This window comes from Chenopodium quinoa, unplaced genomic scaffold (assembly GCF_001683475.1).
Source record: "Chenopodium quinoa cultivar QQ74 unplaced genomic scaffold, ASM168347v1, whole genome shotgun sequence".
Taxonomy (NCBI): Eukaryota; Viridiplantae; Streptophyta; class Magnoliopsida; order Caryophyllales; family Amaranthaceae; genus Chenopodium; species Chenopodium quinoa.
Genome location: NW_018743405.1, coordinates 5501307 through 5516230, shown reverse-complemented (window position 1 = coordinate 5516230; position 14924 = coordinate 5501307). Strand labels below are relative to the sequence as shown.

General features: G+C 38.3%; 1 protein-coding gene across 1 annotated transcript; it reads left to right on the top strand.

The window, feature by feature from the left end:
• The first annotated feature begins 1052 nt into the window (after window positions 1-1052).
• Window positions 1053-7205, top strand: LOC110739009 (ADP-ribosylation factor-like protein 8c). The gene is made up of 7 exons (XM_021919463.1): window positions 1053-1192; window positions 1295-1376; window positions 5462-5543; window positions 5623-5655; window positions 5729-5850; window positions 6519-6680; window positions 6794-7205. Exons 2-7 carry the CDS (start codon window positions 1339-1341, stop codon window positions 6909-6911), a joined length of 555 nt encoding a protein of 184 aa, XP_021775155.1. The 5' UTR covers window positions 1053-1192; window positions 1295-1338; the 3' UTR covers window positions 6912-7205.
• The last annotated feature ends 7719 nt before the right edge of the window (window positions 7206-14924 follow it).

Sequence of the window (14924 nt, the reverse complement as noted above, 5' to 3'; positions counted from 1 at the left end):
CTTGGCAAAGCTCTATCTTGCATCTTCACCAACATTGCATCAACAATCTCTCTTCTCTGATACATGGTAAGTTGTTTTCTGTTGATTGTAGTTGTTGCATGAATTTGTCCTTGTTGTTGATCTTGATCTTGATGGATGGTCTCTTGCTGACTTGGCTCATTTGTTTCTTGATTCCCTTTTGCAGACTCTTCTTCATGTTGCATGTTTTCATTGTCAGAGTCATAGAACTCTATGTCTTCATCTTGAATTTGTTCTTTCTCTTCAAAGTACAATTCTGCCATTAGTTCCTCTGTCAGTAATTCATCAATATCAAACTGCTGAGATTCATCGAAATCTGCCATTTTTGGGGTCCCTATCTTTTTCAGGTTGTTGATGATGCTATAGGGGTGGCAAATGAAGGTTTTTGTGAAGATGAAGTTGCCATACACTTTTGTGTACATAGAGAACGAGCAACAACACTCTTGATGATGGTGGATATCTTTATGCAGCACTAATGTAGCCTAGGTTGTAATTTTTTAGGTTAATGGGGGCTAATTTCAGGATTTAGGGTCTAACTTTTGGGAAAAACATTTGGTCTTTATGGTTAAACATTGATGAAGGTTGTATTTAATGCTTTGAACTATCAAAGCTTTTTGACAATGGGGGCTTCCTTTTATAAGCCTCTTAAATGCTGATTGTTGCTCTGTTTATGTTGATGTCAAGAATTGAATGCTAGTTTTTTTTTAAAAAAAAGAAGGTGGAGGGAATTTTAAACCCACCCAAATTTTCAAAATGTTTGTAATTTTGATAAAAAAAAGGGAGGGAATCAAATTTCCTACCAAGGAAATCAGATTTCCCCACTAAAGCACATGGGGGACCATTCATTCTCTCTCCTCCACATTTAATTAATTCCATCTAACTATCCTTTAATCAATGCCCTCCATTTTTTTGCATTGGCAACCGTGAACCCACTCAAAGTTGCACAAAACAATTAACGGAGGTAGTATAAAACTAACTACTTTGGACCAAGTAAATGATGCAATCATAATGGACTAGACCACAATTTTGCAAATGGATTGATTATATGGCTGATCCACTTGTTCATGTAATGTGTATGTGTGTAAAAGAGGTGTTAACACATACTTGTACATCCGATAATGGCAAGTTGGTAACAACAACATTCACATTAATCAGAAAAAGGAAAGCGCCAAATGTGCGAAGTTTCCATTGCTTCCCTACAACGTTTTCTTCTTTGTTTTTCTTTGAATTTCTCAATCTTTTCTTATTTCTGGGTATTTCTTTGCTCTTCTTGTAGGATTTCATTTGCATTTGCCTCCACGAAACCCTAGATTTTGAATAATGGGTCTTTGGGATTCTCTACTGAACTGGCTCCGAAGGTAATTTCTTCTTCAAGTTCTGATTTTTCCAATTTTAAACTTTTTAATTTTTTGTTTAAGCTATTATAATATGTTTATGAATTTCATGAATTTTGATTTTGATTTGTGTTTTTATGCATCTGGGTATTGGAGCTATGTTTAGTTTAGTTGAGAAAAAATTGAAGTTTTATGCTAAATTTCACTTCATATTCATCAATTATATTACTTTTGCTGCTGTTTGAGATTATAGATTTTAGAGATTTGATTTTAGTCGTAGGTTAATTAGTTTTTTGGAATCCAAGTATAATGAAGGGCTAATACCTGTAAGCTAAAAATGGTCTAAATTTAGTTCTCCAATTTATTTTTGAAAACACTATTAGTCGGTGGACATGTTAGACTTGACAAACTTCATGCTCATCTCGACTTTCCGGTGAGCTTGTTATGATTGATAGCAAAATTGCAATGGAGGGCCAATATGCGACATTACTATTTATGAAGCTGTTCTATAAGCCTCTCCTCTTTGTTGAGGTCATAGTAACCTTTAATTCAATAATATTTTGCCTGAAATCGGTTTCCCTACACCGAATCCTTTAGAAACACGAAAATGAACTTGTGTAATTTTTCTTGATGCCATTATATCCAAGAATCGTACATGCTACTATAGTACTTTGTCTATGTATTATGTGATGAGTATGGATCTTATGATGTAATTGTTAGGTCATTATTGATTAAGTGTATACGAAACTTAAAGTCCATTGTGAAGTGTTTGGGAGAACATGTCAAACACATTAATGGCACAGATAGATTCAACATGAATGACGAGTCTTCATTGCCTAGGAAACAAGATGCTCAAATCGACATTATCGCTAATGATACCATTTTATATGCGTTGTGGCTGTTTTCATTTGTCGTACTTGTCCTTTTTATGTTGTTGTTTTTGGTTCGGTTTACAAGCTGTCTAGGTTGTCTCTTGGTCATATTGAATTAGCGTATTATTGGGGAAACAGGTCTAGCACATCAATGGTATACATGAAGCAATATTTTTAATGAGATGGATGAACTTTATTGTTCTGGAAATTATATAAGATGCTTTAATTGTGATATTGACCCCATTGTAAGAGACTTAGATTTGTAATCTTCTAAATTTCTTATTTTGATTTTATAATTTCCTCAAGAGTGACCTATGAACTAGAAAAGGTATTGCCTCCATTTTTTTTCTTTCTAAGATGCTAACATTTTGAATTTCATGCTTGTATACAAAATTAGATCATTAATAATATCTATGATTATCAATTTGTAAAAATTATTAAAAGTTTTTGAACCTAAAAAACCAAAAACAAAAAGATAAAAATTATAGTGAAATGAATCTGACAAGATGTCACATAGTTTTGTTTATCCTTGCGTAAATTTCACCAATGATGGTCAATGGTGCAAAGTGTTTACAAATAATACATCGGGGTATTGATTTTGAGGAAAGACTTCTGATTGAGGGTCTATAGGGGTTTTATGTCTATGCATCTCAAGACTTGAATTTGGTTAATAGTTAATTCCTATCAAAGTTAACCGTAAGCTTTTCTTCCTCTCCCGAGGAAAAAGAAATGTCTTCTTCTAGCTTGTTAAAATTACAAGCATAAAGTGATATGCCACTGCTGAAAGTGACATGCGTGTGTAGTTGTCTAGATGAAGATCAACATCTCCATCTTAAATTAATCAATCAATTCATGTGAACTTGCCTGTGCAGTTTAGCAATGAACTGAATTTATTGAAGTTGGTAAGAATTCCAATGTTTATGTGAGTTTATATTTTCTACAAGTCTTAGAGGTCAAACATAGAATCTTACTAAAACATGAACCCATCTCTTTTGATTTTTTGGGAATTGATTTTTTTTTTTCCCCTTTTTCTAATTTAACATATTAAGATGTAATGTTAATTGTAACTTTTGTAAGTGCCTATGGGCGTAGGGATGATTAAAAGGAGGTTGGCGGGTGGGGTTGGGGGAGCGAAGTGAAGGACTGCAAAATATAATTGCAAGGCTGCAAGCTCAGTATAAGACTTTAGACTTTCAGTAACAGGGATGCTTAAATTCTACCCTGAACACAATAGATACTAAAAGCTGGAATTTGTAAAGCTTGTTGACATTTTATTTATATGTCTGACTAAGACTCCATTTCTTATTTCTTATCTTATAAAGATTTAAGGGTTTTTTTTTTTTTTTTTTTTCTTTATAAGAATAAACTATCGCAGATTCTATGAATGAACCAAGTCCTTTGGTATATTATTTCTATTATGCATTGCAGGATTGATTACTTGGTATCTTTTACTGCTAGACTAGAAGCATGTAAATAAACCTAGTTAATGAGAAGTTTGGATTGAGTTTGCTATATTTGGTTGGGTGATGAGCCATATAGTGTTGTATTGGTTTAATTCAGGATATATCTATCAGATGTCAATGAACTTATTATAAAAACAGTTGATTAATTGTTATATTTGTTCTTCTGAGGGGCGGAGCCAAGAGGGGGCTGGTGGGGGCCATGGCCACCCCCTTGGCTCAAGATAAAATTTAATTTTGCACATACATGTTATAAGTTTAAGTGTGGAGGAGTTGGTTTTTACCATGTCGTAGTGGATAAGATGTCAAGAGTTCAAACCTTGCAACTAACATTCTGCTTTTTTTTTTTTAAATATTAAATGTAATCAATTTAATAATATATAGATACAAAATTATACATACTACCTCTGTTACATATTATGTGCAACAAAAACATTGACACGGACTCCTAGACAAAATTTGTATGTGAGTGGTAAATGGAGAGAGAAATATAAAAAAGCATGTGATGAGTAGAGGGATAGAGAGAAATGACAACCAATAAAAGGAAAGAAAACATTTGTTGCAAATAAAGTGTAGCATCTGTTTTTAGTAAATGTTGCACATAATATGAAACGGAGGTAGTACATAGATATGATCTTGGCCCCCCTTACTTAAAAATTCTAGCTCTGCCATCCATCTCACAATTAACTTTGACAATACTATGTATAAATGTCCCATTCTTTCCATTTAAAGAACAAGTCAGTACTCAGTGGTTAATCTTTTCTTTTTCTTTTTTTTTTCCCCCCATTTTCACCTGCCATCACACCAACCACTTCCTACTCTTTAACTTTTACTAAATTTTTATGTCTCCATCCACTTTCAATCATTTTATTAACATTTAAAGACTACTCTAAAAACCATTTCAAAGTCAGCAATGAAGTATATTCTAGAATGGATGGATTATTAAATATTAATCTTCAGATTAGTTAAATTTTGTTCTTGATGTAATTCGTTTATTTTGTATCAATAATATTTGTTTCTGATTGGCTAATTTGAATCAGGTAATGAGGTAAGGTAAGTAAGTGGCTTATTTGTTGTCTTTACATAATCTCAAGACATTGAGATAGATAGTAAATGATCATTTGCTATTTTGAAAAATAGTCGGTAAATTTTTTTAGCAGCACTGAAGCTGCTTAATTTTTTTTCCTTTTATTTTACCAGCTCTTATTCTTTGTGAAATGTTTATTAATCTTTCTTTTGTAAGCCACTGGTGCTTTTTCATATCTCTGTCCACTTTCAATCATTTTATTTGATTCTATGACTATTCTAAAAATAATCAATGATAGTCAACCGTGAAGTATTCTTGGACAGATGGAGTATTAATCTTTATATTAGCTCGATTTGGTTGTTGACATAATTGGGCTCTTTGTATCGATTATTGTTTGGGTCTGATTTGGCTAATTTGGATTGAGTAATAAGGTCAGATTGCATGAAACTTATATGCAACACTAGAATAAAGCTGTCAAGGTCTTTTTCTAAAACCCAAATGTCATAAGAAACCATGAAAGATCATGTTGGCCAATCCCATTTATTGCCAGTTTGCGTAGCTATGGCATTAAACTTAGCTTTCTATCGTGATTTTGTCGTGTTTTTTTAGCTAATTTCTTGAGGTTTTTCTGTATCCTACTCATACATGTTTAAATATCATCTAAATAAATATTACAATTGCAGTGCAGGGGTTAGATAATGATTGCTTGCTTGAAGCTCATAATTTCTTGTTTTTGTATTTGTCTGTCAGCTTATTTTTTAAGCAGGAAATGGAGCTATCCCTTGTTGGCCTTCAAAATGCAGGAAAAACATCCCTTGTTAACGCAATTGCTGTGAGTATTTGCATAACTTTTTGCTTGTTTCATTTAATTTTTTGGATTCTTTTGACCATTGTTGCTAATCTGTTGACAGACAGGGGGATACAGTGAAGACATGATTCCAACTGTAGGTATCTTTACAAAGAGAATTTTAAAAGTGTGTATCATCTTGCAAGTAACAGCTTACACTTTAAAACCAGGTCGGATTTAATATGCGCAAAGTTACTAAGGGCAACGTGACTATAAAGCTTTGGGACCTTGGAGGCCAGAGGAGGTTTCGCTCAATGTGGGAGCGTTATTGTCGTGGTGTCACTGCAATTGTGTAATTCTTCTTAATCAATGGACTTGTTACATATCTCTTTTTAACTCTTTTTTTTTTTTTTTTTTTTTTTTTTTTTTTTTTTTTTTGTGATAATCACTGTGTGGGATAAGATTATAAGTTTGATATGTTGAATAAATAGAAACAAATCGTTGCCAAGGGAACATCTTTTCTAGTACAAAATGGCCTTTTAGTCTACCGGTGTCTCTAGGTTCTTTCTTTTGACGTTGTCCTTTCCTCATTGTACCCCAAACTAGCCTATGTGTATGCTTATTTTAATCCTCTAGGTTCTGATTGCCTTCTGAGCTTTTAAACAATACAGATTACTAAACTATGTTACCATGCTGATTCATGTCTTCATTGAATTGCCTCTTGTTTATGTTTAATGAAAAAAAATTCTTCAGCTTTAAACATGTGTGAAATCATTTTTTTAATTATTATTATTATCATTATATTTTAAGGGATGGTAATTTAGTAATGACTAGCAAGATAAATTTATTTTGATTCGTGAGACTCATTGTAGAATAGATTATTTTCTTCTTTGGTTGTGCTTCTGGAACATTTGAGTCTTTCCAGATGCTTATCACCGACATTTATGCGACTGTCTTTTTGATCTGCATTTCGGTGCCAAATAGCAGAAGAATACTCATTTTTCTTTGCATCACATGTAGGTACGTAGTAGATGCTGCTGATAGAGACAGTATCCCGATATCCCAAAGTGAGCTACATGAACTTCTGGAAAAGCCATCGTTAACTGGGATTCCCTTGCTCATTCTTGGCAACAAAATTGACAAGTCAGAAGCTCTCACACAGCAAGCATTAATGGATCAGCTGTAAGATCGTTAAATTTGCACTCCTGCTATGGTTCAACTTATCTTAACTTGTCATTACTAAACTATTTAGAATAAGTTTCTAGCTTGTATGATTTTTTTTTCCTGAAATACAGAGGCTTACAATCAATCATTGATAGAGAAGTTTGCTGTTACATGATCTCATGCAAGGACTCCGTAAACATAGACAGCGTCATCGATTGGCTTATCAAGCATTCAAAAATCGCCAAATGATTGAAAGCCAAAAAAAAAAAGAGGCTAGTCATAGTATGTTTGATCTAATTGGTATATGTGGTTCAAAACAAACAGTTCAATTGGCATTACATAAGCGTGACGTATCAGGATGCAGGAACTATGATCCATTTTCATGCCTGTTCAATCAATTTGCCAGCTTATACGTAGCTAATGTATGCTAAGCTATTATTATTGGTTTTAAGTGTTAGGTTGTTATATATTTTTTTGAATATGTATCAAATTTGATTTTCTTGTGCGTCAATAAATGCAATCTTTGACAATTATTCCCCTGGAGCTGATAATTTATTTATTATATGTTGACTAATCTTTACTCTTCTTAGCATCATTGGACTTATAATACTAGTAGTGCTTTCTTCATTTCTTGTTACCTAGGATTCTAGGAAAGATCTTATTTACATCATTTGTCCATTGCAGCTTAATAGGTTGAATACAATTGTGTCAATTTTTGTTTTGTGTTTCGGAAAGCACCATGTGCTTGTATTTTCAGACTTCATATGAATTAAAGAATGCACTTAGGGAGGATGACATGGGAGTTTTGATTCGTTGTGTAATTTCTGTTTTCGGGTTTGACCCTCATTTGCACCAAAAAAAAAAAAAAAAAAAAAAACATTTCTTAAGGATACAAACAGATTACATGTTAATACTAAAACAAATAAAGTTAACCGCCGCTTCTCCAGCTATAAGATGAGCTCTATGAACGCGCTGACGATCCGCTTTGTGTATACTACAGAACTGAAAAGATGAGCTCAGATTGTTGAATCTTGCGGATGAGCCAAAGGTAAGCAACATTACCATGGCCATCCCCCCGTAAGAGGGAAACAAGATTGAATGAGTCAGTAAACACTGTGAGGGAATGAAACCCACGATCAAAAGGCCATTGTAACCCATACATGCATGATAGTGCCTCCGCATGTAAAGCCGACGAACATACCCCGAAGTTACTTCCACCACTAATCCGATCATCCACCGGGTCTTTATTATCCAAGCACCATCCCATACTGGCTTGTTGAGACTCTTTGAACCAAGACCCATCTATTTGCATAGAAAGTAAAGAAGTCCCATTAGCATTTCGACCCAGCTGAGTGACAAGCGCACTTTAGGGCGCGCTTTAGAGCATATTTTAGGATGATTTTGGATGTATTTGGGGCCGCTTTGGCCGATTATTACCTTGTTATGCTTACGTTCCCCATATTACGTGCTTCACGGGTTTTCGGTTTGTTTTTGATGTGTTTTCAGGTAATATCAACCGAGTTTAATCAGATCCCGAGCCCTTGATGCGTAACCGAGCTAGCCTTGACCGGAGTCCGAGGAGTTAAGGAAGTTCAAGTGCCGTGCATTGATTACATAGCACAGGTAGCACGGCCGTGTTACCATTGGCACACCCGTGCTGGCCTATAAGCAAGCAACCCCAGGCAAGGCAGCACGGCCGTGCAAGCCAATAGCACGGCCGTGTCAGTATCCACGCACCCGCACGGCCGTGCAGGCCATTAGCACGGCCGTGCCAGATGTTGCCCGTGCCCGTGTCAGCTTCAGTATGAGCCCCGTGCTAGAGCATATTCAGCACGGCCGTGTCATTTTTAGCACGGCCGTGCCAGGAAGCTGCACGGCCGTGCCATATATAGCACGGCCGTGCCAATTTGAAGAAGAAACCCGGTTTACTTACTGACAAGCTAGCACGGCCGTGCCAAATACAGCACGGCCGTGCTGATCCAGGGTTAACTGCGCGCTTGACTTCTCCGAATTAGAAGACGTATATAAGGCCCGACTTTAAGAGGATTAAAAGACAGTTTTTAGAGATAGTTTTGAGAGCTTTTGTAGAGAGTTATTTGGAGAACGTTCTTAGTATTAGAGATTCATTAGTTTTCTTAGAGATTTTTCTAGAGATTTTAGTTTTCTTGGATTGATTTGAAGCAAGATTTGCGAAGATTCTTTGTATTATTCATTGACGACGGATATCAAAGTTCTGAACTTTTCCATTGATTCGCATCAACACAATTGGTATTATTCATTCTTGTTTATTAATCAAGCTTTATTATTCCTTAATCAGAATTCATGTTTATATCTATTATGCTTTTGGAATTCATTATTGCTTTGATTATGAATATGTGTGAGTAGTCTCCTAGCTAGGGTTTCGGGATGAAACCCGGCCTAGGTAATCTATGTAATTGAGGATTGATTTTGATAAACGGATTGTGATTAAATTGATTATATGCGATTGCATGTTAATTCATTATAATAGGAGTAGCTAACCTAGAATCTTGAATTTGATTGCATGATATTCTTGATTTGAACAAGAGATTGTGAATTGAGTATTTCATTATTGAATGTAGTTTGATTATGTATCGAGTAATGTTAAGTGCATGAGAAATCCAAGCTTAGTATTGCCCGTTGTCTTCCTATCACATGATATTGATCAGACTTATAGCCTTTGCATATCCCGTTTGTCTCTGTGATTCCTTGTTGCTTAGTTACCAATGGTTAGGCGGATTCCCGTTCTCCCTAGTGTCTTAGTTTATTGATTTATTCCATCTTATTAGTAGTATTTTAGAACGCCATTTTCCATTGATTTCGAACTAGCTTAGGTTTAAGATTGATTTGCAATTACTCTCGTTCCTCGTGGACCGAACCTTTATTTGCCATTGTACTTGGTTATAGGGTGTTCGTATAAGTATTGTTTGATTGAGAGTTAGATTGTAGCGACCGATTTAACCCTTGTCAAAATGGCGCCGTTGCCGGGGAACGAACCCGGGTCACCCGCGTGACAGGCGGGAATATGCCACGTGGCATAATTAGCCTTAATGACTAACGGAGTTATTAATGTCACTCGGTGAATTTTTGTGGTTGTGGATTACGTGTCTAAGTGGGTGGAAGCAATTGCCTCCCCTACAAATGATCACAAGGTGGTGGTGAAACTCTTCAAGAAGATTATATTTCCAAGGTTCAGGGTTCCTAGGGCGGTTATAAGTGACAACGGGTCACACTTTGTGCATGGGACCTTTCAAAGGATGCTTCGAAAGAATGGAGTACATCAAAGGTTCGGGACAACCTATCACCCTCAATCTAGTAGGCAAGCGGAAGTCTCCAATCGACAGATAAAGTCCATCCTTGAGAAGACAGTGGCGAAGAATAGGAAATATTGGTCCGATAAGCTTGATGATGCACTTTGGGCATACCGGACTGCTTTCAAGACCCCAATAGGCACCACCCCATACCGCTTGATCTACGGGAAAGCATGTCACCTCCCGGTCGAACTAGAGCACCGCGCTCAATGGGCTATCAAGAAGATAAATTTTGATCTAGCAAGCGCGGGAGAGCAACGGATGTTGGACCTTTATGAATTGGAGGAGCTTCGGATGGACGCATATGACAGTGCGAACCTATACAAGTCCCGATCTAAGGAGTTCCATGACCGGAAAATAGAGCGGAAGGTGTTTAATGTTGGTGACAAAGTCCTTTTATATAACTCTAGGATGAAGCTCTTCCCCGGTAAGTTGATGTCAAGATGGAGGGGTCCATTCACTGTCAAAGATGTTTTCCCTTCCGGTGCGGTTGAGCTTTATGATTCTAGTGGGTTGCAATCCTTCGTGGTTAATGGGCAAAGGTTGAAGACATACTATGAGGGAGCCTATGTTGGTGTGATATATGTGTTCGAATGCGGTCACAAGAGTTGAATGTGACCACGTCAAGCTATCGACGTTAAACTTAGCGCTTCCGGGAGGCAACCCGATTTTCTTGCTTTTACTAGAGTAGTTTCTTTTGTTTTGTAGTTGGTTTAGCTCCTAATTTGTGTGAGTTTTGTGTGCTCTTGTGTGTTTTTGTGCAGGTAGAAGATTGGTTAGAAGTCGGAATGAAGAAAGTGATGAGTGCCTTGAAGGAAAAGAAAACCTGCAGACTGCAGCAGACAGCACGGCCGTGCCATCAGACAACACGGCCGTGCCAGAATCCAGCACGGCCGTGCCAAATTCTGCACAGCCGTGCCAAACCTCAAAAGCCCACTGACATTCTAGCACGGCCGTGCCATTTTCAGCACGGCCGTGTCAAGTACTAGCACGACCGTGCTAATTTTAACACGGCCGTGCCATCTGAAATTCAATTTCGCAAAAAGCCTGCCAAGCCAACACGGCCGTGCCAAATTCGGCACGGCCGTGCTAAACCTCAGCACGGCCGTGCCAGTTATAGCACGGTCGTGCCATCTGAAATTCAATTTCGCAAAAAGCCTGCCAAGCCAACACGACCGTGCCAAATTCGGCACGGCCGTGCCAAACCTCAGCACGGCCGTGCCAGTTATAGCATGGCCGTGCAGCGCGGGTTCCGGATAGTTTTTCGTGTTTTTTAAACACGATTTCACTCACACCCTCTCATTATTCTCCAACTCTCCTACCCTTTTTTTCTCTCTAAACTAACCCAAACCCCCAACCTCCTCCCTCAATTCCTCAAATCAAACCCTAATTCCCCATACTCTTCTTTCAAGATCTCGGCACCCTCCTTGCATTGGAGCATTTTTCAAGTGATTGGACGCAAAATTCGGCCCTCTTTGAGCTCGCCACAACTCCACTTCGTGGAGTCCTCGGTGAATTCGTTCTTAAACTCATTGATTTTCGCAATTTTTGTCCAATTTCATTCGTTTTATTGAATATTTGTTGTTGAATTGTGCTTTATTGTTGCAAGTTTGGGTGAACTAGTAGTGTTAGGGTAGTACATTGCATGCTAGGATAGTTTCTTGCTTGTTAATTGGTATATTGTGCTTAATTTCTTGAATCAAACATGCCTAGAACAAAGACATCGACTAGGAGACCGGGTCGGGACGATGCATCCTCATCCATGGTTCCACCCACGGTGGACACCATGGGTATTGTTTTTAATAACCCGTCCTTTTTAGACAAATTTGTAGGATTATCCCACCGACCGATCCGGCCTACCAAGTTCTACGACCCTTTAGCCGCTAGGGCTCTAGGGATCGAAAGCGACATGGTTCAACTATTTTCATTTACCAATTTTGATTCTTTCCTTACCATGCATGCTCTCACTTACAAGAGGCTTACCCTCGAGTTTTGGTCTTCTTTGTACGTGCATCGGGATGAGAATAACTCACCCCGGTACTTGTCCTTTCAACTAATGAACTCGGGCACCATTCAAATGTCGGTGGCCCAAGTTAATGCCGCCTTTGGGTGGACATCCGACCTGAAATATGGTCCTAAGGATGGCCACTCAAAACACTACAACTCCGGGTTGTTTTGACGGCAAATCACGGGGAAAATGGATAGAGATCCCCGTAGGGATAAGGCGACTTCCATCGTCAATCCCGCCTTTCGGTTGTCCCACAGGACCTTCTCCTCTACTATCTTTGCTAGAGGAGATAGTTCGGGTGTAGTCTCCATTAGGGAGTTACAGTTTATTTGGCACCTCACCCGTGGGGACGGGCGTCTAGACATGGGAGCGTGGTTACTAGACCACCTCGACGGTGTAGCCCGGGGTAGGGGTGATATTACTATCGGTGGCATGATCACCATTCTTGCGCAATATAATGGGATTGATTTTTCTGAATTGCAGGCTATCCCAGGCACTACGAGGCTTGATATGCGCACCTTGAGAGCCATGCAGTGGCTTGAAGGGACATCCCAGCCGGATTGCTATTTGTGGCTCGTAGCAGGCAAGCCATACGCCTACTTGCCCGATCCGGAGAGGACGGTGGTTTACAACAAAGACAACTGGATCTTCGACCCCGACTTCGCCTGGAACGAGGACGGAGGCACGAAGTATGTAGACCGCAATCCCCAGCCTCACCAGGGGGATGAGCAGGCCCACGGGGGCCAAGGAGGTGACGATGCTGATGATGATGATGATGACGAGGAGGGTGGCCCGGATGCGGCCCAGCAGATCCCGGCGCAAGACTTCGCCTGGCTCCGCCAAGGAATGGAAGATTTGAAGCTCGAGGTAGCGGATTTGCGCCGGTCGAACGAGGATATGACCTCCGCCTTCAGAGACCTGAAGAGGAGTGTTGATGATATGGCCTCCCGTTTCCCTTATGGCCCGGGCGGGCCTAGCTCGTGATCCCTTCCCCTTTCCCTTTAGTTACCTCCCTCTCCTTACTATTGTAAGTCCTTGATGTGTAAACATTGAGGACAATGTTTGATTCTAGCTTGGGGGGGTCTTACTTGTATTTAGGGATTTGGATTTTTGGTAGTTTAGTTTTTATTTGCTTTCGAAAAAAAAAAAATAGAAAAACAAAAACAAAAACAAAAAGATTTACTGCTTTCCTAGACTAACCTTAACTTGTTTGCTAGTATGTCTTTCCTTTTTGCAGATTGGGAACATTCGAGACGCGGCATGAGTTTGAAGAACGATGCTATGGCCGTTAATTGGAGCTCCCGGGAAGCAAATTTGGTGAGATCTTTTTTTTTTGTGTGCTTAGGATAGTTTAGTTTAGGAAGAAGTTGAATGGTTCGAGGATGTTTGATCGATTCTAAGGAACCTGGGATCGTTGATGTTGATATCATTCGATCACTTGTTTGTCGATTGGGATTATTATGTGATTTTCATGCCTCTTTATGAGCCATTTAGCTTGTTTAGATTACTTAGTTGTTTATATATGTGTGCAATATAGGAAAAGCTTCTGTTATGAGAATGTGTAGTCTAGTTTATATGATTTTCCTCATAGTCTTTTCCTATATTTTTGGATCGTGATAAACTTGTCTAATTGCATAAACTTTTGGAATAATGCTCATATTTGGATTCGAAACGTGAATGAATGTGTGTGGAATATCTATTTCTACTTAAGCCAGTAATGAATGCACAGTTTGAGTCTATTGTTGATCAATGTAGACGAGTCTAGGCGAAGGTAGTTGGTTAGAACACTTTTGTCATGTGAAACTCTATGCCTTTGGGCTGTGGTAAGATGGAGTCGCTTCCCATTTGTGGATTTGATCCCCTTAATTGGTAGTTGCTTTGTTTTTTAGATCTCGTGAGGTTTATTTGTTCTAGCCTTCATCATTCTTGTTGAGTGGCATATTTGGATCCTTGATTACGCATTTTTCGATCTTTGTGTTGACTAGTAGCTCCCGAGACCGACTTGACACTTTTAAGGGAGGAAGAGGGCACCTTTTTCATTTTTCTTATTTTGTTCCTTTTGTTTTGTTACAAATTAATTTTCTTTTTACATCATCTTACTGCTAACCATGTTGAGCCTTTAATTCCATTCTTGGTTACCCATGTCACAAACCCGATGGCCGATGTTTTACCAACCCTTAGTTGTGAAGCGTTTACCTCGCAAGGTTTGTTTGAGATTATTGTGTATAAATCAAGAATAATGATCGATAGTTGGTTTGAGCAAGTTTGAAAGTGAGCTTAATTGTAAAGATGTAATATGAAAATTTGTTTTTGAAAAAAAAAAAGAAAAAAAAAGGAAAAGAAAATCAAAAAAAAAAAAAAAAAAAAAAAGGGAGAAAAGTCGTCCGAATTGTGAAAAATGCAAGGACACATAAATAAAGTTTTGAAGTTTGAAAGAGGTCATTTGAGTGTGTATTATATGGATAATTCGGGATGTGTAAGAATGTGAATCAATGAGATTGTGGAAAGTGAATTACATCTTTTGAACTATTGTTTTTGAGAATTGTGATTCTTGCGCTTCATTTAGGAATTAACCCCACTTTTTTAAATTGTTTTCACCTACCTTACCCATTGCCAATACATTACAACCCTTTAAAGACCCTTAGAATTTAGAGGTGTTCGGTTCTCAAACGGTGGAGGGAGATACCTTTCAACCCTATGGAAAGATTATGCGTAATCGAGATGTCGGGATACCTTTGTTATTTCCTCAAAATATCACTTTTTCCGGTTCCTTCGAGGAATCACGAGGGGCCAATTAGGGTGGTGATTTGAAGCAAAAGGGGAGGACGTGGCCGGTTTGGTTGGGTTTAGAGGGAAGCATGATTTCTTTGTTCTCTATGCTTGGTTTAGGTTTTGTTTGCATTTTGATCAACGATACTTGGATTG

Coding starts and splice junctions, on each gene's coding strand:
- LOC110739009 (XM_021919463.1), top strand. CDS start 1,339: ATGGGTCTTTGGGATTCTCTACTGAACTGGCTCCGAAG. Junction 1,377..5,461: donor CTACTGAACTGGCTCCGAAG/GTAATTTCTTCT, acceptor TTTGTCTGTCAG/CTTATTTTTTAAGCAGGAAA. Junction 5,544..5,622: donor CCCTTGTTAACGCAATTGCT/GTGAGTATTTGC, acceptor ATCTGTTGACAG/ACAGGGGGATACAGTGAAGA.